The sequence below is a fragment of the Festucalex cinctus genome, chromosome 5, assembly GCF_051991245.1.
Source record: "Festucalex cinctus isolate MCC-2025b chromosome 5, RoL_Fcin_1.0, whole genome shotgun sequence".
NCBI classification, from domain to species: domain Eukaryota; kingdom Metazoa; phylum Chordata; class Actinopteri; order Syngnathiformes; family Syngnathidae; genus Festucalex; species Festucalex cinctus.
In genome coordinates, this window is record NC_135415.1 from 17,071,266 (window position 1) to 17,092,081 (window position 20,816).

Here is a 20,816-nt window from a genome sequence, read left to right on the forward strand (position 1 = left end):
CTCACAGAATTCGCCCAAGCAGGAATGCTGTGTCTCCAGGTGGGCGTCCAGTGATGATGTATACCCTACCCCAACTTTTTGGTGCTAGAGAGTACCTGAAAATGGTATCCCAGCAAAAGATAGTAACCTGCAGAGAGGAATGCCTTCAGAGAGGACCGTATCCCTGCGATGATACAGTGTTTGACATTTGCTGCCTTGCCATGGCAGAAAATAATCTTCATCCACCCACCTCTCCAGAGGAAGCCATTGAGCTTTATATGTTCTTACGTGCTTACATCAGAGCTCGGATTGTATAAACGCAATCCGCCCTATTGGATCAAATGACAGGATGTAAGCCTCCAAGTTGTACTTGTAAAGGGTAACAACTGTAAACGATGGTAAATTTTATACTAATGAACATCTCCACTTAGTGCTTTTTTATATATTCTTTCTATTCATTATTGGGGAAATCGTTTCTGACAGGTAATAGTTCCATTAAAAAAAAAAAGAAGACTTTGGTTTCATTATAAAAAGAACAGTCTACAAAAATGAAAATAAAAAAATATCAATAAAACACTATAATACAGTAACCTATCTGCGTGTGTATGCTTAATGTCAAATGTAGCTCTTACAAACAGAATATCTATTAATACCGAAGTGAAATATGTCTCTTTTGATATTGTTAATTTGTGTATCATACCACTAAGGAAGTACCCTTTACCTTCTTGATTTTTGTAACTCTCAAAGAGATTCCAAGTGTAATTTGTAGCACATGTAATACAGTTTGGTAACTGTATTGGATTTTCATGTAATCTATCAAAAACAGATCAAACATTCATATGTATTTGAATGCAGTGTCACCGTAATGTATGCATTTGTTAAAAAGCATTTGCCATTAAATTTTCAGCAAATGAAGCATATTGTGTGAATAGCTTTTATTAGAGCAAGCATCATGACCTGAGTTTTCATACATTTGCTACTTGTACCTTTCACAATAAAAACACCAAAAGAAAACATGACCAATGTTCACACTGCAGTAGAAAAATAAACATGTCTCAGAGAGTATGATTCCTGAATGACATGACTCAACAAAAAAGGCACAATCTGCTTAAAAAAAAAAAAATCAGAAGTACCTTTTAATATGACAGATCCACATACACGCTGATATGAGGTAGTGTTTCAACTTGCATTATTTAACAGTGAAAATATAACAGAGGTATTTTTTAATTCTCATCCTAGACTGATAACGAAAGTGTGTTATTGACTGCTGATAACAAAGTATCCAAAATAATAACTCAACAAACCTATGCTTGCTTATCACACAGGCGCAGAGGTAGTCATATATTGCTGGCATCGGGTGGATTCACCACAACTCCAAAGCCATCACTTTCCAAGAATCAAACACAAAAATGTTATGTTTGTTGAGCCATTGGCATTGCATTGTTAAAAGGAGTACAAAACACTTTTTTTGGTCAATCAATAGTAAAAAAATAAATAAATACTTGCGGACTGACTAATAATATAAAATTTGTGAAAAAATTGTAAAATTAAACAAATTTGGAGGTTTCCACTCGATGCCAGCAATAGACTATTTACATGCTCTGATTACAAAAACTGTACAGTAAATCTGTGTATGTTACTGTTTCAGCACTAATCACAGAACTATTGAACTGAACAAATCTTTCCTAACATTCTCTATCCCACATTCAAAAATTCCAAACATGCATTGCTTATATGCCTGAGGGAGAGAAACATGTGAACACCACTCCTAAGCAATGTCCATTGCAAGAGAGTTGCTGGACAATATAGCCTCCATTTCAGCTCGTAGCTCAGGATAGCTGTTATAGGTGGATGGCAGCTCCACAGTTGGGCCACAAGTATGGGCAATCACTCGTCGTGCTAACCCGTCCAACGAGGTGAAAATGACTTGAATTTGTTTAACACAAATAACATCAGACCCAGTCAGAAATCTCATCAGCTTTCGGAGACCAATTTCATCCAAGGCCCTTATGTACTGTTGTAAAAATTGCAAACTTTGGTTCTCTGCTGCAGTATCTGGAGAAGCTGTTAACATCTTAATCACCTTCCGTGCTGTTGGTTTAATGTTGTCGTAAAGCTTCTTCATATCCGGTACATTGGGGAAAAAACACCTGAGGGTTGGTCCTGCAACCTCTGCGATATTATCCAGTGCATATTTTGGTTGCTGAATGAGTTGCTTGTGGGCGACCTGGATAAGCACAGCTCTCAGGTTATCTTTTGTTGGTATTTTTCTTACACCCATTCGATCCATAAGATCTAGAAAGTCTTCCTCATCTTCACCGACAACAGCCTCTTGCAAAGCGGTGGACAAGAGGTCACGCTCAGACTGACTAAGATACAACATCAGGGAGTCAAACAGTAAATCAGATGAAACAGCATGTTCACCAAATGCAAGTGCTGCTGTAAAAGCTTGTGCCAGCCGAAATGGGAAATACCCATGGTCCTCCAGTCCCTTGGCCAATATCCTACCAACAGACCTCCATTCCTCCTCTTGCCATTTTGGGGAGAGTGATGGCACCCTCACATCTGCACCTTCAGCTGCACAATCTAGGAATTCTGTCCAGAAGGCAGCGTATACATCTCTAGACACGCCATCAGCATCTGCCCCCATTTCATCAATGAAGCTGTATTTCACAAAATAGGTCATCATTGCTTCATCCTTGAACTGGCCAATCAGTTCATCGAGCAGTGTTACTCTGTGAAGTTTCACATTCACATGCAAAACTTCATAGGCAGGACTTGGTGGTCTAACAGAATCTGTCACAGCATTAGTAGGAGTTGAGGCATAGGCAAGGCGGCTCGTTTGTTCACCTTCTATTGCAAGGTTTGGCTCATGTATGAGTGTATCATCAAGATCACCGAGAAATGGACCACCTGCCAAAGGACCAAAACTGACAACTGATGTATTACACAAAGATGAAAAATCAATCTGAACAGCTGCACTAGAGACAACAGCTGACACAGTGGCAAGACTCAGCTCATCATCTTCGACTATGTGTATTGGATTTTCACTGTCGTCTTTTTTCTGTGTCTGCTGCTCCATCTCTTTCATTGTGTCTTTCTCTTGTCCAGATTCTATCGTGTTGTCATGTTGCTCATCTCTCAGTACTTCGGCTCCTTCCTCTGGGTCATCTTCACCAGTTATGGTCTTTGTGAACAAATAAAATCTTAATAGACCAAATTTGTGTATGTCATAATAGTCGCGCACACTAACATCCTCATCAAATTGTGCTTCCTGAAAGTCCACTATGTCGTGACTGACCTCTTCCCACGTTCCCATTGTTGACTTCTCATTGGGGAAAAACAGCTTTTTAGCTTGTGACAGAATCTCAATCTTAGTGGCATTCTTGTTAATATCAACAACTCTGGTTCCTCCACCACTGCGTTTTCTGACTTGCCTGTTGTCATGTATCCATCCTAATTCTATTTTTCTGGTTGCCTTCCAGGCTCTCTTGTTATTTTTTAGACGCATATTTTGTGGTTGTACTGTATTCTCCCCCTCAAAACCTTGATCACATACTTTGTTGCTCATTGTGCCCATTTGTTTAGTAAGTTTTTTGAATAGGGAAAGTCTTCTTGTATCATCTTCACCTCTTCTCTGTTTTTCCATAGCGAATCGTCTTGTGGCAATCCTGTCACCATAGGCTGGAATGTAAGACGCCAACGTAGCATCATCCATTTCTCCAATTATTGAGCTGTCAATCTACAATGAAACCAAAAATATACACATTAAATGTGAAAATGTTCACCTATATTATATCCAAGACTATTTGATTATGAGCAAGAAAACCAATCATCAGTTCCAAAAAGAGAGAAAACTGAGGCACCAAAAGGTGCTCCAATTAAAAATTACCAAATGGCCAGTTGATTAAAAATTGCCAACGCATTTCGGCCTTTCAGCTGACGAAGGCCTACCAAGGCCGAAACGCGTTGGCAATTTTTAGTCAACTGGCCATTTTGTTATAAAGGCATTTTACTTGGACCACCTTTGAGGGCCTCAGTTTTCTCTCTTTTTGGAAATGCTTTGCAGATCCCTCCAATGAACAGCACCAAAGAGACACTTGAAAATAAATAAATAAATAAATAAATAAATAAATAAATAAATAAATTCTAGCAGCAGTACTGCATGCTCTGATTTTTTTTTGTATACAATCATCGGTGTCTAATGCAGATTGAACACTATAGACAGTACGAAACAATACAAAAACAGATTATGAAGATCGCAACAATGTAGTGTGCAGAATCTGCTGATACAACATCTGACATTTAAGTTCAGAGCTTTGTGCGCACATGCGTGTGTGCGCGCGTGTTTGCGTGAATGGTGGGGCCTGGGTGACGTGGTGACAGATGCATGCATCAGAGAGTGAGAGTATTTTGATTAAGCACAAAGCCAATCAGTCTGCATTCATGGAGGAATATTAGAAATAATCGATTATTTACAGTTGAAAGGTTGAAATAAGATTCTGACAATTTTAAGTTAAAAAAAACAGCTCAACATGATTAATCACTTCTCAAAATAATTGTTTAAATCAATAAATGATAACCTATCAATAGTTGCACCTGTAGTTACTTTTTAGCATGATAGTGAACATGTTTTAACTCTTACTATGTAAATAATCTGCATGACCATGTCGACAGTGCATCTCTAAGTCATCAAACGTGTTTCATTTGTTGCACATTCCTATACTGGAAAAATGTGATGATGACCCATACTTATAGTCTTACTTTGATGGCACAGAACACTTCTTCGCCTATTGTATATTTGTTCTGATTTTTTTTTTTTTTTTTACATTTTAAAATGTAATATTTATTACCAATCCTGTAAAAAAAAAAGGCAGTAAATAGTTTGTATATTTATTTGTATATTGGTATAGCAGTGATGTCCTACATCAAGCTACATTGATGGAAGATACAATTGACAAATATAAATATTAAAACCCCTGGAGTCACATGTGGTCAGCGATGTATAGGTGTATAAAAAATGAATTGCAATTCAGTTAAATATTAAAATATACTTGAGACAAAATACTACATGTATTACATGGTACATGGTACAAGGTACAAGTACCTTGCGGGAACAAATTTCCTGCGACTTACATGATCCTGCTGCATTTTCTGAACACGCGCCTCAGGAACACCTCTGTTGCGTAAAAATACCCACAGACCATCATCTTGTGGGAGGCCAGGGGTTGAGGATGCAGCCATTGCAGCTGGTACTACAAAAATAAATGAAAAGGCAAAATCTATATGAATAATCATTTGAAAGTCAACCTGATATTAAATATTTCAATATGCTCACTCAAATCGGATTTGTGTTGTGTGTCCTTTTGTGATGAAAGCCTTCAAATTTTATTCATGAACAATAATATAGCCTACTAATAGTACATTAGACTAAGGTCAACATGTCAGAGTGGGCTTTTAGCAGTATCCTTTTCATTGTTATAATTAATGATCAATTACAAAATAGTTCATCCAGATTAGGGCTTTGCAACATCCTTCCTCAACGTTACAAGCTTAAAACACGTGTCCCATGTTAAACAATATGTTACTATTCGTACTGATGAGCTGATAATAAGAATAATTAACGTTATCTCGCTAAACTCATAAGCATAGTGTTAGCGGAAATTTAGTATATAATGTTACGTAGCCGACATACGGGTCGTTCAATCTATGGTACGGGAGCGTAATAGTGTATACTGTACTTGCAATCAAACGACGTTATGACGAATGGCTCCTTCCAATTTTGTCAAGTGAAGGATGAGCAATTCCAGCGGGAACCACGGCTAAATTACGCTGGGCATTGTACTGTTATCTTACTAAAATTATGCCGACCGATTTACATGTTCGTATACTTACATGCAACATAAAATCATGGCATACCTACCTCACACTAAAACATTAATAATAATGTGTGTTACTAATTACGGTACATGGCTACATACCTTACCTTTACTGAGCCAGAAGGTACGTTGTACCGTCCTTCCACTTGGACGTCTGCGGGAAAGTGTCCGCTTCCGCATTAGCGAGTCTGCAGCAGGAGTTCATTCAGAGGTAAAAAAAAAATTACTCCGAAAAACAGAAGTGGGTGCTCTGTTTTTCGGAATAATTTTTTTTTCTGTTTTTCGGAATAATTTTTTTTTCTGTTTTTTGGAATAAATTTTTTTTTCTGTTTTTTTGAATAATGTTTTCTCCCCTGTTTTTCAGAGTAATTTTTTGTTTTGTTTTTTTGAATATTTTTTTTTTATGACGGAAAAAAATATTCAGTAAAACAGAAAAAAATATTTAAAAAAACAAACAAAAAAATTACTCAAAAAAACAAAGCTCCCCAAAAAAATTAGTCAGAAAAACAGCAGTTTTTTTTTATTTTTCAAGTGAATGCAATACGCTTCCGTAATATAGTAAGGCGTCTTTTTTTTTTTTTTTTTTAAACGCCCATGTATACTAAGGCATTTTTTTTTAAATGGCCATCTATAGTAAAGCATTTTAAAAAAAAGATGACCATGTATCGTAAAGCTTTTTTTTTTTTTTTTTTTTTTTAAATAACCATGTATAGTAAGGCGTTTTTTTTTTTTTGTTTTTTTTTAACGCCCATGTATAGTAAGGCTTTTTTATTTATTTTTTTATTTTTTTTTTTATTTTTTTTTTATAAATGACCATGTATCGTAAGGCGGATGCTTTTTTTTTTTAAACCACTATGTATATATAGTAAGGCGTCTTTTTTTTTTCTTTTTTTTTTTAACGCCCATGTATAGTAAGGCATTTTTTTTTAAATGGCCATCTATAGTAAAGCATTTTAAAAAAAGATGACCATGAATCGTAAAGCTTTTTTTTTTTTTTTTTTTAAATAACCATGTATAGCAAGGCGGATTTTTTTATTTTTTTATTTTTTTTTACGCCCATGTATAGTAAGGCTTTTTTTAAATTTATTTTTATTTTTTTATAAATGACCATGTATAGTAAGGCGGATGCTTTTTTTTTTTAAACCACTATGTATATATAGTAAGGCGTCTTTTTTTTTTTTTTTAAACGCCCATGTATACTAAGGCATTTTTTTTTTTTTAAATGGCCATCTATAGTAAAGCATTTTAAAAAAAGATGACCATGTATCATAGTTATTTTTTTATTTTATGTTTTATTTTTTGGTAAATGACCACAAGTTTTTTTTAAAGACCATGTATAGTCATGTGCTTTAGTTTTTTTGTTTTTTTAAACGACCATTAAAAAAAAAAACAGACTAATTATGTATCGTAAGCTGTCTTTATTTTTTTTTTCTTTTAAAAAAGGCCATGTATCGTAAAGCATCTCTAAAAAAATGGCCATGTATAGGAAGGCATTTATTATTATTTTTTTTACATCGTTTAAAAAAAACAAACACCATACTATATGCATGGTCATTTACAAAAATGACAAATAGGCCTATAAGGCACGAGTAACCCTGCCACATTGTTCTGTTTTTACTTCACTAAAATAACTTCCTTTTATTACTGTACAAGAGCAGTTACAAAAATAAAAGCAAAGGATGGTTCCATTAGATGTGTATTTATTTGTTTTCATACACATGTAACAATAACAATGTTAAATACCACAATGTGTTTATGGAACTAAAATGATTCAAGGAAAAATTAATGCACATGTTTTAAAAAGGTAAAAATAAGACAAATCAAGTTACATGTTCATTAAAAAAAATCAAAGTAACTCATGGTAATAAATAATACACACATATACTGAGCTTGTTTGTACTTAAGGCAACTAACTGTAAATAATCAGTTCAATTAAGGGAGCTAGGTCAGTAAATGAAGCTGCAAGACCCACACTTTCCCACCGACTATTCACATTGGCATGGTAGTTATGTACAGTACATGCATGCGTGTGTGTGTGTGTGTGTGTGTGTGTGTGCAAAGACAGAAGTCAAATCCTTTTTGTGTCTGATGATGGGCACTGAAAAAATGTACAAACCTTTAGGTGGAAATGACATGATCAAAATACTGTACTTTCTCCTTCGGCCTCATACCTTATAACCATATACAGCAATCTCCATTTTTATTGTATTTTTTTTACACACTTTTTAAAATACTTCTGGGGAAACTGTATCGCTGCTGTGCAAGAAAAAGGCCCAAAAAGGTGAAAACAAATTGTGCACATTTAAATAATGCAACACACAGTCCCAACATGCAAGGAAGGGGAGAAATGAAATGTGCAATTGTTCCTTCTTGAATTCCCGTTTCAGTCGTCTTTTCCAGTGATCATCAGCCATGTTCCTACATTCATCCCCAAAGACCCGTCGTGAGACGTTCAAAGCCGGTAGGACAGACAAGTGATTGGATGAGGGGGAGGGAAATGCGGGCCGGACTGTGCTACATCCCAAGCTTGTACAGTACAATGTTACAGTACTTGGAGCGCCAAGACTGCAGTCGTTTGCCACGTCAACACACAACAAAGTAAACTCATCGGTTAAACTCATGACGAGTAAACAGTACAACAGTAGCTAAAATTGTAAACCATATTTTAGGTAAGCGGAGCAGCTGGATCAGCAATATCATCATCGTTTAATATCATATTGAGGAGATGTGCATGTCCTACCATAGGAGGAAAACAACAGCATTCATATTTTATATATATATTATACACTAGTCAGAAAAAGTTAAGGATATTTGGGGGTGAAATTTTAGGATGAAACGTACAAATGTATTGTGACCTTTGAACTTTGAAATGTGCATGTCCAAGTGTTCAATAACTGAAAAGTTCTTTTTGCACAACTTACTGTCCTGTGTATGAAACAGGATCCATCCATCCATCTGCCAAAAAGTCAAATCAAGCTTATGAATTTGAAATTTCCAAAAGACTGCTTTATTGTTTTGAAAACCTCAAGAAAAATACAGTAATGCAGCAAGTATTTAAAAGCATCCATCCATCCATTTTCTGAACCGCTTGTTCCTCACAAGGGGGGTGCTGGAGCCTATCCCAGCTAGAAGAGGACTGTTCAATTACTCATTCTAATTGAAGCAGGAAATGTAATTGGTGCATTCACGGAGCAAACGCCTGCTGTGAATTTAGATGTTCAATTCAGCAAGTTGTGCAAAAAAAGTATTGAAACATTGGCCATGTGCATGCAAAAGTTTACAGACAGGAAAATTAAACTGAACGGCTCAGGTTATAGTTAGCGATGAGGAAGTGGAACTTCATGAAGCACATGCAATATTTTTTTTTACCCCTCTAGACGTTGCTGTTGGTTAAAAAATACAAACTAGCGAAATGGAAATTGATGAAAGTTCCACTGCATCTTTAAACCAAGAGTGCCATCTAAAGGAGTCAAAAAAAATATCACAAGTGCTTCATGAAGCTTCGTTTGTCCATCACTAGTTCTACTATATTTGAGGTTCAACCTGAAATTTCATCTCAAATCCCCAAATTGCAAACTTTTTGTGACTCGTGCATATGTACTATTTTCACCTTTTTCCTTCTCACAGTTTTAAACAAAACTTTCTATGAATGAATGGACCGCTCATTCCTATTCTAGCACATTTCAGTTGGTAATATATTTTCTACCTGCGCCTCGCCGCTGTCATTCCTGACAGCAAAGAAAAACTCAGCAGATGAACATGGCGGGTTATTTTGTGCTAAGAGAGGGAAGGGAGGGGTTACTGGATGTGACAGGTGGTGGAGGGGGTCGCCTGGCAGCAAATGCAGGTGGGGTTGACCGATTTGGGCGGGATCAGATCCAGGTCCTCGTCATCCGGTATCTCGTCCAAGCGGTAACCGTCCTTCAGCAGCTGGATGTTCAGGTCTTGGTTGATTTGCTATAAGAGGCACAAATAATTTGAAGGTTTACAAGTAAGGTTTGGATTTGGACTGTAGAACGATTCGTGATTTTACACATTTTGTGAAGGGGAGTTTTTTTGCATAGTCATTTATCAACCTGACATATATAAATTCACTAATATTATTAGTAGTATAGACCTAGGGAGGCCGATAACTAGGGGTGTGAATTGCCTAGTACCTGACGATTCGATTCGTATCACGATTCACAGGTCACGATTCGATTCGATACCGATTAATCCCGATACGAATTTATAAGTCGATTGTTGCGATTTTTTTTCATTCAAATTTAGAAAATACTAATCAGTAAGCTTGTAGAGTGTAAGATTTATATGAAAATGTATTATTTATTTATCTGAAATTTCAGTCTTATAGAGGTTGTAATCTGTTTCATGTTTGAACAGCATTAAAATAAAATATTAAGGCTTAATGTTCTGTTCATATAACATTCTTCCATGCTCAAGGTGTGAATCCTAAAAAAAAAAAAAAAAAAAAAAAAAATCAAAACGATTCTGCCGATTATTGAATCGATTCGAGAATCGCGCGATGTAGTATCGCGAGATATCGCCGAATCGATTTTTTTTAACACCCCTACCGATAACTGATATTTCAAGGCGATATTCTTGTCAATAAAAGTGAAATTAGCATCAAGGGAAAAAAAACAACAACAACAACAACAACACTTTTCATTTCATTTTAAACGTAACAGTTTTGTTTTAAGATTAACAACAAAAAAAAACTTGCAGGGCGCTTCCAAGGTCATCAGCATGTGTTAAGCTAAATTATAAAATAAGCAAGTAAATAATGCTCAAAAGTTTTCTACTGTAAATAAAGTTTTCCAACATTAACATAATTTCTTAATTGCATTTATGTTTTAATTTTAAAAATAAAAAGTGCAGTAAGTTCCCAGTGTTAGCATAATATTTTATTTAGTGGAAATTTAAATAAATCCATAAATGAAATGTTCCCTTACTGCAACAAATGCATACGAAATTGTCAACGTAGCCAATTTTGGGTTCGTAAAAGGTTTCAAAAGATCTTCGCAAACAGTGAAAAATTGTCTGAATATGTTCGAAATTAAGTAAAAACTGTCTGTAAACATCTTACTAACACTAATGAAAACCCTAAATTCGCTACGTTCGCAAGCATTCACCGCTCAGTGAGATACCCGCTTTATCAGCAGGTAATTGTCAAAATGCCAAATATCGGCACTCATAATTGGCCCGGCCGATAATCGGCATATCCTTACCTAATATCATTAAATATTTGTTGTAAAATGGTGTTGTTAGATTAGGGCTCTTGATGACTAGATAGATGACTTGAGCTAAGCCGTTGTGTTGCTGTTATTCGTCCTTGCTTGGCGCCTTTCTATCTGTCTGCATTCTGACATACCTATCCAGTAAAAACCAGTTCAACTTAAGACCATCAGGCCACACATTCTCACATGTGGAGGTTGAGCCGTTCGCCCATGTGGGCGGGCGGCCTAGACAGTATAAATGCAGGGACGATTTTGAATAGATCAGTTCCTCTTCCGCATGCTAATGGAAGAGGGCTCCGCAGCGGTGTACTCGATCTTTCTGGCATCCAGTAAACAGTTCAACTGAGAAAATGCAGCCGTCTGGTTATTACTGTTAGTATAATATCGTGAGCATTAAGATACAAGAACCAGTGGAATTTCCCACCCAGAACTTTACAGTGTGACACACCAGCAAAATGTCATTGTAGATGTACATTTCCACATCTATCTATCTAGTATGTAGGTGCGAACACTGATACCAGGTATCAGGATCAGGCCGATACCAGCCTTATGTCAAGGTAACTCTTGAAGGGTGCTGATATTAGCAAAAAATAATAATCTGGCATTGAATAAACATCCTCAAAATTGCCTATATGATGACGATGATGATAACGAGTCATCATGTCTAAGGTTTGAATCACGTCTGTTGAGATGAGACTGTAACTCAACCTCCTTCCGCCATATAATCATTTTGTTGCCATGGTGCGAGCCTTGCTCGCAGCCTGCTGTTACGTAATGCTAACACCAAGAGCCCCACACTCACATGCTAACCATCTGTGGTGGCATTAAGATCCAAACACCAGATGCAGTCTATTTGCAAAAGCGGAACTCACCTCAGCCGAGGAGTATCCCGACGACGAGTATCTTGACATGTCGAAGTCGTCGTCACTGAACAAGAGCACTGAAGTTAAAGCGCGGCGTCCATTTGCAACACTCATCGGCGTGTTTGTGGACGGAGCTCACCTGTCTGTGTCTAACGCAACCAAAGGCTTCTCATCCGGACTCTGGTCTAACGAGGAGTAGCCTTTATTGGGCACTACCAACCTGTTAGCAAGAAGCAGAGACAAAATTGAGTGATGGGGATTCATGCGGGTAGAACAGGATGACAAAGCAAACCAGGAGGCGGAATATCGGACACATCGACAACAAAAGGAGCGGAGAAAACAGTGAGCGAGACGGCAAACAAAGCGGGCGGCGTCTCGGAAACCCTCAATCAATGAAACGCTTCCTGCTAAGAGCCCATGTGACAGGCAACCCACATAATGGATGTGAGATAGCATCTCCACTTAGAATGAAGGAAACACGTCTCATACGGGAATATGAGAACAGACGAGCACAAACAAGCACCTCGCATTCTCCGTATTCTGGCTTTACGCACCTGCCGCATGTCCCCCAAAAAAAAGGAGACAATTGTCATCATATTTCATCAGTGAGCTGCTTGGGGGTCATTAAATCATGTCACAAGTCAGGATTATTACACCCTGGTATCAGATGAAAACAAAACTATAGATTAGAGCTGTCAAAATTAAATTGACAAGTAATCGATTATCAAATTAATCGACAACTATTTTAATAATTGAGTTATTTTTGGAGCCATTTTTTTTATTTAAAATTGTCCAAATCCTCCGCTTTTAACATATCAACAGTAATTGTTCACTGATTTCTATTATCCTTCATGAAAGAAGACCAATTATCTTCTGTGTTTAATCAAAATAAGACATTTGCAAACATCTGTTTTTACTTTGGAAAACAATGACCAAACCGGTAACACAGTACAACAATCACTATACAAATATGAAATACAAAATATCCACCAATCACTGGATAATAAACAATAACCAAGTTAAAAAAAAAAAAAAAAAAAAAAGGCTTTTGTAACACAGTACACTTTAATGCAAAAGAAAAATGAATCTGATTAGTTGATTAAATAACCGATAGATTAATTGCTTCTAAAAATATTCAATAGTGACAGCACTAAACTATATTTATATACATTCATTAACAAAGGTAAATATTGTGATTTATGGTACACTGTAAAAAAAAAAAAAAAGCAGACTTTCCGAATTTTTCTTTCAGATTCAATATTTTGGACGAATTGAGGAGGCGATCCTCATAAAATTTAGATTATTAAAAAAAATTAATCAACTAAAAATAAACTAAAATAAATCAGTGCTTCAGTGCTTTTTTTTTTTGGGGGGGGGGGGGGGGGTGAATCAGGCTAAAAATACTTTAAATTACTTTACTGATGTCTAAAAAGGCAATTTACCTGCCCAGTCACCTTTCAGTACCACAAGCTTGTTTAAAAAAATAAATAAATAAATAAATAAATAAACCCACACACACACACACACACACACACACACACACACACAAGGGAGAAAACAAGACTCAAGCTCTGCCCATTTCAAGGGGGCACAGAATGAACCTGGAAAAAAAAAAAACAGCAAATTAAGCTGACTTACTAGTTGGGGAAATTTTCCTTATAACAAACTCCCACTTAACTTCATCATAATCAGTGGAGCCTATCTAACCCACCCCAGTCCAGTTTGACCTTCACACAGTCCTCGACTTTGTACGACATCCTCCCAAATTACAGCTCGAGCCACACACCGTGTTCTGGCCATGACGTTGTTCTTCTTCGGCTGGTTGTTGACTGGACTGGCCACACCGTTGCCATTCTTCAACGAGCCCTTCCTGGCCAGCTCTCTCTGTTTCTCTGCGCAACACACACACACACACGAACACGACATCGGCTTCAATAGAGCGCTTCCAAGTAATGAAGGTCAGCGTGCTTGGCTTACTTGTCACACACACTCTCCAGCTTCCAACATCAAGCATTAGTCTTCTAACAGACTTGAAATGTTTCTCCAATGCCTGCCCTTGTGGAACTACTCACAAGCTGAATAAGATTAGCAGAATTAAAAGAAGTGCTCATCAGGAAGTGAGATGATGATGATGAGAAAAGGGAATTGGGTTTCATTCCTCTCGCTACTTAGTGGCAAGTCTGCGATTCATAAAAGCAAACTGTCGTTTCCATCATGGGAGGAACTAAGCAGCGCGTGCTTTGACCAGCAAGTGAAGGCTTGTGTTTTTGTACACCAACAACAAAAAAAATTCAAAAGTAAATTAAGTACCGTATTTTCCGCACTATAAGGCGCACCTAAAAGCCTTCAATTTTTTCAAAAGCTGATCATACACCTTATAATCCAGTGCGCCTTATATATGGATTAATATTGAGTCGCAACACTATCAAGACGCTATCGGCGACCCTGCACGATCGGTGACGCGCATACGCAGAAGATCCCGCCATCTTGGCTCGCTAGCTAATTCTTTACCTCAAGAAAATAATAAAACAGCTGTTTATTCATTTTGGTAGTGAATGGAGTTGTCAGAAAGCTGGTTTGTAATCTATTAATAAAGTTTGACTGACCTATCTGACTGATTTGTTGACGTTCCCTTTAGCGCAGCACCATCTAATGTTTGCATAACGTAACCCCAGCCTCTACTGCAGCGCCTTATATATGGAAAAAGTTTTAAAATATGTCATTCATTGAAGGTGCGCCTTATAATGCGGAAAATACGGTCAATAAAGTTTATTTGGCTGACAGTCAAGGAAAGCCAAAGACACACAGACAATAAAATGATCAATTATTTTGTAAACTTGTGCCATTCTGGCTACAATTAATCAATATTATTGTTTGTAGCTTTCCAAGTCACATGTTGACATCACTCACTGGCTTTTGTTAGCTACTTCTGGTGATTCTAACCCGAACTCTAAATTGCTTCCGACGGACTGGTGAGGTGAAATGCTGGTGACGTTTTCAATTGTTTTATTTCAAAGGTCACTGAATAATCAAGCTTGCGTCATAAAGAACATCGGATGATAGCTGTGACATTCTGATTAGACATAACACGATTAAGTGTGACCCACGGCCGTAATTCCTACTTCATACTGGCGATGCCGCACGAGCCAGATGAATTTGGCGCAAGCTTTCACTTACTCATGTGATTGACATCACACACACAAAAAAAAGATCAAGATTGACAGTTCAGTGCTGGACTTCATCCAAGATGTTTTACATTTTATAGCAAATAAACAGGACACATTGCAACGTTTTAATCAATTCTCACCTATTTTCATCTGCAAGGGGGAGGGCTTATAGTTGATTGTGACGGGTTCGCCGTCTCTGGTGTCTGAGTCGGCCTCCGAGGCCGTGGAGGAGGCCGGGTCCTGGCAACAAAAGGACAAACATGCATATCTGTCAATAATAAGCCTGTCAAGATGAAATGTCACATTTGTGGGTTCAGTTAGGGCGACTGAATGGATCGAATTCAATTCAACAGCAACAACCCTGCATCATTTCAGTTGTCCAGTAGGATTCATTCATTCATTTAATTATGTGTGGTTATGGTCATGTTATGTTTTCAAAAGCTGGGTTTCAGTTAAGGTTTTAAAGTAAGGTAGGACTATATTTATAACACATTCCTTGATAGCTTTAACTCATCAGTATAGGTCGTTTTTACTTCTTGTTAGTCAAAATGTTCACCCAATGCACTGATCTAACCCAGCAGTGGCTCTGTCCCTTTTGGACCCAGCTCCGAGTTCGCTATAGTTCACCCAATTTTGGTTACTTTTAACCCAGCAGTTGTAAGAGTGTATAAAAGTTAAATGAACAACAATGGAGACTATGGCGTTTAATGTTTTGCACAGACTTATTTTACAGTTCAATTTTAAAGTCTAGACTAAAGATATGCTATTGACTTGTCTTACAAAATGTTCACACATTTTAAATTTTATTTTTGGTCAGATTTAATTGGAGCAGGTTATGGAGAAATGGCAATCGAGAAAGGGAAGAGTAAACACATATACATGACACGTCTGCATATGACGTCAAAAATACGACTAGGCCACCTTATGGACTGCAATTACCTCCCCATGCAGCCCCACTTCAAAAATCTCCCTACCTCACACACGCATTTTAAACAGCCCAGTAACTAACATGCAATTTTTTTTGGAATCTCCAAATCATAAACGCCATCACAGGTTGAATGAAGCAAAATTCTGCGTGGATGCTGGTGATGTGGCTACATTTCTGCGTGAAACAGGATGATGATGATGATGATGAAGATGAAGATGAAGATGGGAACGTGGCGGCGGATGCGGCTCACAACACAGCACAACCTACAACAAAATTGACCATAAAACACCTCATTGCTTTCACATTGTGATAACAAAAATGTTTGCTTTGGCAGATCGGCTCGTTCACGCGACATTTATCGGAACCTGAATGCATCTCGTGTATGCACGGCAAGGCCACGCGCGTTAGCGATCAGATGGTAAATGGAGATTGTTTTGGGGTGGTGTATTATCCAAATAAAACACACACTAAACAGATAATCTAATCATGGTATCGTACCAGCGGCTGCATCTCCGCCTCCTGCACGGCATTGGGCACTTGGAATCGGTCGATCTCTTCCATCATGTCGCCTCGTTGTCGGCCGACAAGACGACGCAGCCCGCGAGCAGATCGCGTTTGTAAGCTTGATGCTGGCGGCAATCCAATCAGGCGTGAAATAATAACAACCACTGCGCTCCCACGGAGGCGTGCTTCATCCCAGCTGGTACTAATGTCGACGGCGCTGGTGGGGTGACCGCTGGGCCGCCACCCACTTCCGGATAGGGTGGGCCAAGATGAGGCCCGGGGACCCGGCAGAGGCCCTCCACTGCATGGACATAATTCGCCATTTACTTGAAAGAAAGATGATGAATGATGAAAACTTACGAGGGAAGTTATTGTTATCATTGATCATTGATTTTCGATTTTAATTGTAATATTGTATTGTGAAACAATGAAGAAAAGCTTTTTTGTTTTGACTCAGGCATCTTTCTTTGCTGATTGTTTGCATCGTGGCTTCTAAGAACAAGCAAACAAATAAATACAAAAATAAATAGAGAAATAAATAGAAAAATAAACAGAAAAATAAACAAACAAATCAATACATAAATAAATACATAAATTATGTCAATTTGATTTGATTAGATTTTTGATTTTGATTTGATTTATTGAACATATAAACATACAAACAAAAAGCAGAGAAACAAAGAATTAAAAAAGAAAAGAAAAAAAAACACATAAAATCATCACAGTTTACATGTTCAAAAGGGAGTAGGAAGAAGTTAAAAACGTATCTAGTCCTACCCCTTATACATTATATATTTAGACTTATCTCATTATTAATACAATACTAGGTTAATATTTTTAAAAATAAAATATATAAACCTGGTTATGAATACAAGTGCACTTGGACATGCGTGCAGACATGTACCATAATACATTTATAAATCATATACTCATACTCATATATACAATTTTCATCCAATTTCTCCTGCATCTGTTAAGTGGATGTTATAATGTTCTTGATTTAATATGGACTTATTAATGGTTAGGGTTATTGATGAGTTGATGTGTCAGCAAAATGGTGGAGGTATAATATTATTGGTTGTCGTGATATAAAGACGGATTATAATACACCAAATAGAGACAGTGTATGAAAATGTTGATATGCACATACATTGCAAGTGACATTTAAACATGCACAAATTTTAAAACAACACGAATCCCTCGCAATTCTATACCTCCATCCATTTCTTAACTGCTTATTCCTCACAAAGGTCACAGGGGTGCTGGAGCCTATCCCAGCTGGCTTCGGGCAGTAGGCGGGGTACACCCTGAACTGGTTGCCAGCCAATCGCAGCCTAGTAATTCTATTTTATATAAAATCTGACACAAAAAAAAAAAAGCTGCAGAAAGAGAAACAAAAAACTAAATTCATCAAAAACATTCAACGTTAGCAATGAGGGGTTATGCTCTCTCTGAGATCTTCTCACAAGTCGTCATACTGAGAGTGCTTATGCAAGGAAGCCTCGCCAAAATCTGATGGCATAAGTCATGATGTGCCTTTCTGACAGATCACTTCCCCAAAGCACTTCATTTTAAAAATTCTAATCAGAGCTGCTGGATCGGGCTCAACTCGATGCCACATAATCACACTGTGATTGATTGGTGATCAGTCAGGTTGTAGCCACCATAAGTCAACTGGGAAATGATCCAGTGAGATAGAAAACTGATGGATGGATAGTAAGTAAGACTTGTTTGCACACCGTGTTGACCGGCAGAGGGCAGCAGTATAGTGTTCTATGTTTCCATGAGGTTCAACGGCGAACTGGGAAAATTCACATCAGCCGTTATTGCGTTGGATACATTGTAGTTCACAAATGAGCCAACAGGCGGCAGTCTCGTTCTATACTTCTGTCACTGATAATAGCTGGGGTCATCTTGGTCTTTTTTTTTTTTAAATTTCTTTCCAGCAGAGGTGGCTAAAGCACTCACAATGTGATTAAGAAGATGGCCTGGTATTTGTGTTTAAAATAAATAAATAAATAAATAAATAAAGACATACATAAATAAAAAGAAAGAAAGACTGTTAGATATTAAGTACTTTAAACATAAAAGGTATTTATTTATTTATTTAAAAATACTTTAAAACCTATTTTGGTAATGTGGCCCAACTGGGAGGGGACAATTCTGGACAGAAATTAGTTTGCTCAACCTTTACCGACCTGAGCTTGACAAGAGGAAGACAATAATTATAGGACACGCTAGCTGAACGTGTTCCCAAAGCTTCGCTAACATTGTAAACTGACAAACAAAATTCTAAATAAGATAATGACACCTGAGGCAGTACACCAGATTTATTTATTTATTTATTTATTTATTTATTTATTTATTTATTTATTTATTTTATTTTCCCCTGGTTTGGACTACGGGTTTTTGAAAGCCACAATAGCAGGGTTTTCCACAGTTTTGCATAGGTCAAGAGATGGTGATTATTATTATTATTATTATTATTATTATTAACTCGGATTTGAACTGGCTCCCATTTCATTCAAACCAAAGCGGCGTAAAGTTTCTCACCTGTTTGACACTCCACATTACCTCATCTTTCAAATGACACTCTTCACAAAAAATCTGATTGGCAAAAAGAGTAATAAATTAACTTCAAAACAGTCCAACATTGGCATTTCCATGTCCCGATAACACCGACTTTGGATGATATTGATGGGCCTCAATTGCCACAAAAGCAAAATGGCATTGAGTTTCTCACCTGTTTTCACACTCGACACTACCCCAACTTTAAAATGAGACCCATTGTGAAAGATCCCATTGGCTACTTTTGAAACCCTCACCTTAATTTAAACCTACTTTAAATGCTTGAAGGGTGTGAAGAAAGGTCACCAAGTTGTCAGTACAGAGTAGTTGGTCACGTGAAATAACTCCGCCCCCTGTTGGGCATTTTAATGTAAGCCATACTTTTATACTCTGCTTTTGCATAAGACAGAGCAGCACCTCTAAAACTGTATGATTCAAATTTTGTAACAAGTGGACACTATCTATTCCGTAATTCTTTATCCTTTGTATAATTTTAACAAAACAGGCCACCAACGTGTTAATAAGACAAATGGAAACTGTTTTAAATTATGAAATAAAGCACATTATAGTATGTCTCCTTTATAGACATAGAGCCATATGTAGAACCACAAAATGAATTTTAATGACTTGTCAGTGTGAGCAGTTAAAAAACACTTTAATGGCCGCGTTTATGAAATCGATGCTGGCAACTCCGTAGTGGCCCAGGTTTTAAGATCTGATTAAAAGTGATTACAGTTTTGTTATTAATTATTCATAGAAGACAAACGCAACATACCACACGGCCACAATTTGCATGTTTTCTATTAACATTGAACAAATTGCCTTTCCAACGAGCCTGAGGACGTGAGTGTGCACATGCAAAAAGACAGATTAACTTTTGATTTCTTTTGTGATGTTTTAACGAGCTGATGTGGGTTATGCAACGCCTCCAGGGGTCCAGATGGAACTGCAGATTACTGACCCTATGTCCAATGTTTATTAGTAATCTCGACATGCAATTTCTCCTGATCGTTACGTAATGCCGTGGTGAGTTCACTGACTGTCTTTCATCTCAGCTCACATCAGACAAACCTGCAAAAAATTGCCCCAGATGTAAAGAAGTGGCGACGAATGGCAAATGCCCCATCTCGAGTCGCCGTAAACATCGTCCAAGCCGCATAGCTCGCTCCCAAGGTGGAAGGATTACAGTGCACTGGAGCATATAGGAAGCGGGCATAGCTCATTTATAATTTCCCTCCATTGGTGCGGCACCGGAGTGAATCATAAACTCTTTCTTTTTCTCACTGTGAGGAATCAATAAGCATTTATCAAGATCAGCGCAGTGGTTCAGACAGAGTCAGAACGTGCTGACCTTCACAGTCACGCGCGCCACTTTGAAGCACATCAGTTGAGTCTGACTGTGCCGGCTGGCGCTGGTCCAGGTACAAGGCAGCGTGGGAGGCCAAAGAGAGGGCAAGGAGTCAGCGGGGACAGAAACAAGAAATTAGCTGCAGATTTGCCGCAATATGGTATTATTCACCATAATGTAAAGATGTGCAATACAAAAAAGCTGTATAAAAATGTCAGCATTTGTATAGAAAATAATGCTCAAGATTGAATGCCACTCAACATTAGCAAAACAATTCTGTTCAAAACTAAACAATAGTCACATTACTAACATTTTAGTCCTATTTACAGTTGAACCTGACGGCAGT

The 20,816-nt window shown here is 37.5% G+C and overlaps 2 protein-coding genes across 2 annotated transcripts; both read right to left on the reverse strand.

Moving 5' to 3' along the window:
• Nucleotides 1–899: 899 nt before the first annotated feature.
• On the reverse strand, nt 900–6,004 carry LOC144019370 (uncharacterized). The gene is made up of 3 exons (XM_077522399.1): nt 5,966–6,004; nt 5,116–5,234; nt 900–3,721 (listed from the first exon to the last, which is right to left on the reverse strand). Exons 2-3 carry the CDS (start codon nt 5,221–5,223, stop codon nt 1,748–1,750), a joined length of 2,082 nt encoding a protein of 693 aa, XP_077378525.1. The 5' UTR covers nt 5,224–5,234; nt 5,966–6,004; the 3' UTR covers nt 900–1,747.
• A 1,537-nt stretch (nt 6,005–7,541) lies between these two features.
• fam219ab (family with sequence similarity 219 member Ab) lies at nt 7,542–16,824 on the reverse strand. Its single transcript, XM_077522818.1, has 6 exons — nt 16,549–16,824; nt 15,263–15,362; nt 13,742–13,847; nt 12,095–12,175; nt 11,965–12,019; nt 7,542–9,815 (listed from the first exon to the last, which is right to left on the reverse strand). The coding sequence occupies exons 1-6, from the start codon at nt 16,612–16,614 to the stop codon at nt 9,657–9,659; spliced, it is 567 nt and encodes a 188-aa protein (XP_077378944.1). The 5' UTR covers nt 16,615–16,824; the 3' UTR covers nt 7,542–9,656.
• Between the last annotated feature and the right edge of the window lie 3,992 nt (nt 16,825–20,816).

What these genes read in the sequence shown, in the direction of transcription:
- LOC144019370 (XM_077522399.1), bottom strand. Translation starts at nt 5,223, where the DNA reads ATGGCTGCATCCTCAACCCCTGGCCTCCCACAAGATGATGGTCTGTGG. An exon ending in AGAAAATGCAGCAGGATCAT is followed by an intron (nt 3,722 to 5,115) that starts GTAAGTCGCAGG and finishes GTTTCATTGTAG; the next exon opens with ATTGACAGCTCAATAATTGG.
- fam219ab (XM_077522818.1), bottom strand. Translation starts at nt 16,614, where the DNA reads ATGATGGAAGAGATCGACCGATTCCAAGTGCCCAATGCCGTGCAGGAG. An exon ending in AGGCGGAGATGCAGCCGCTG is followed by an intron (nt 15,363 to 16,548) that starts GTACGATACCAT and finishes TTTTGTTGCCAG; the next exon opens with GACCCGGCCTCCTCCACGGC. An exon ending in AACGTCATGGCCAGAACACG is followed by an intron (nt 12,176 to 13,741) that starts GTGTGTGGCTCG and finishes TCTTGCTAACAG; the next exon opens with GTTGGTAGTGCCCAATAAAG.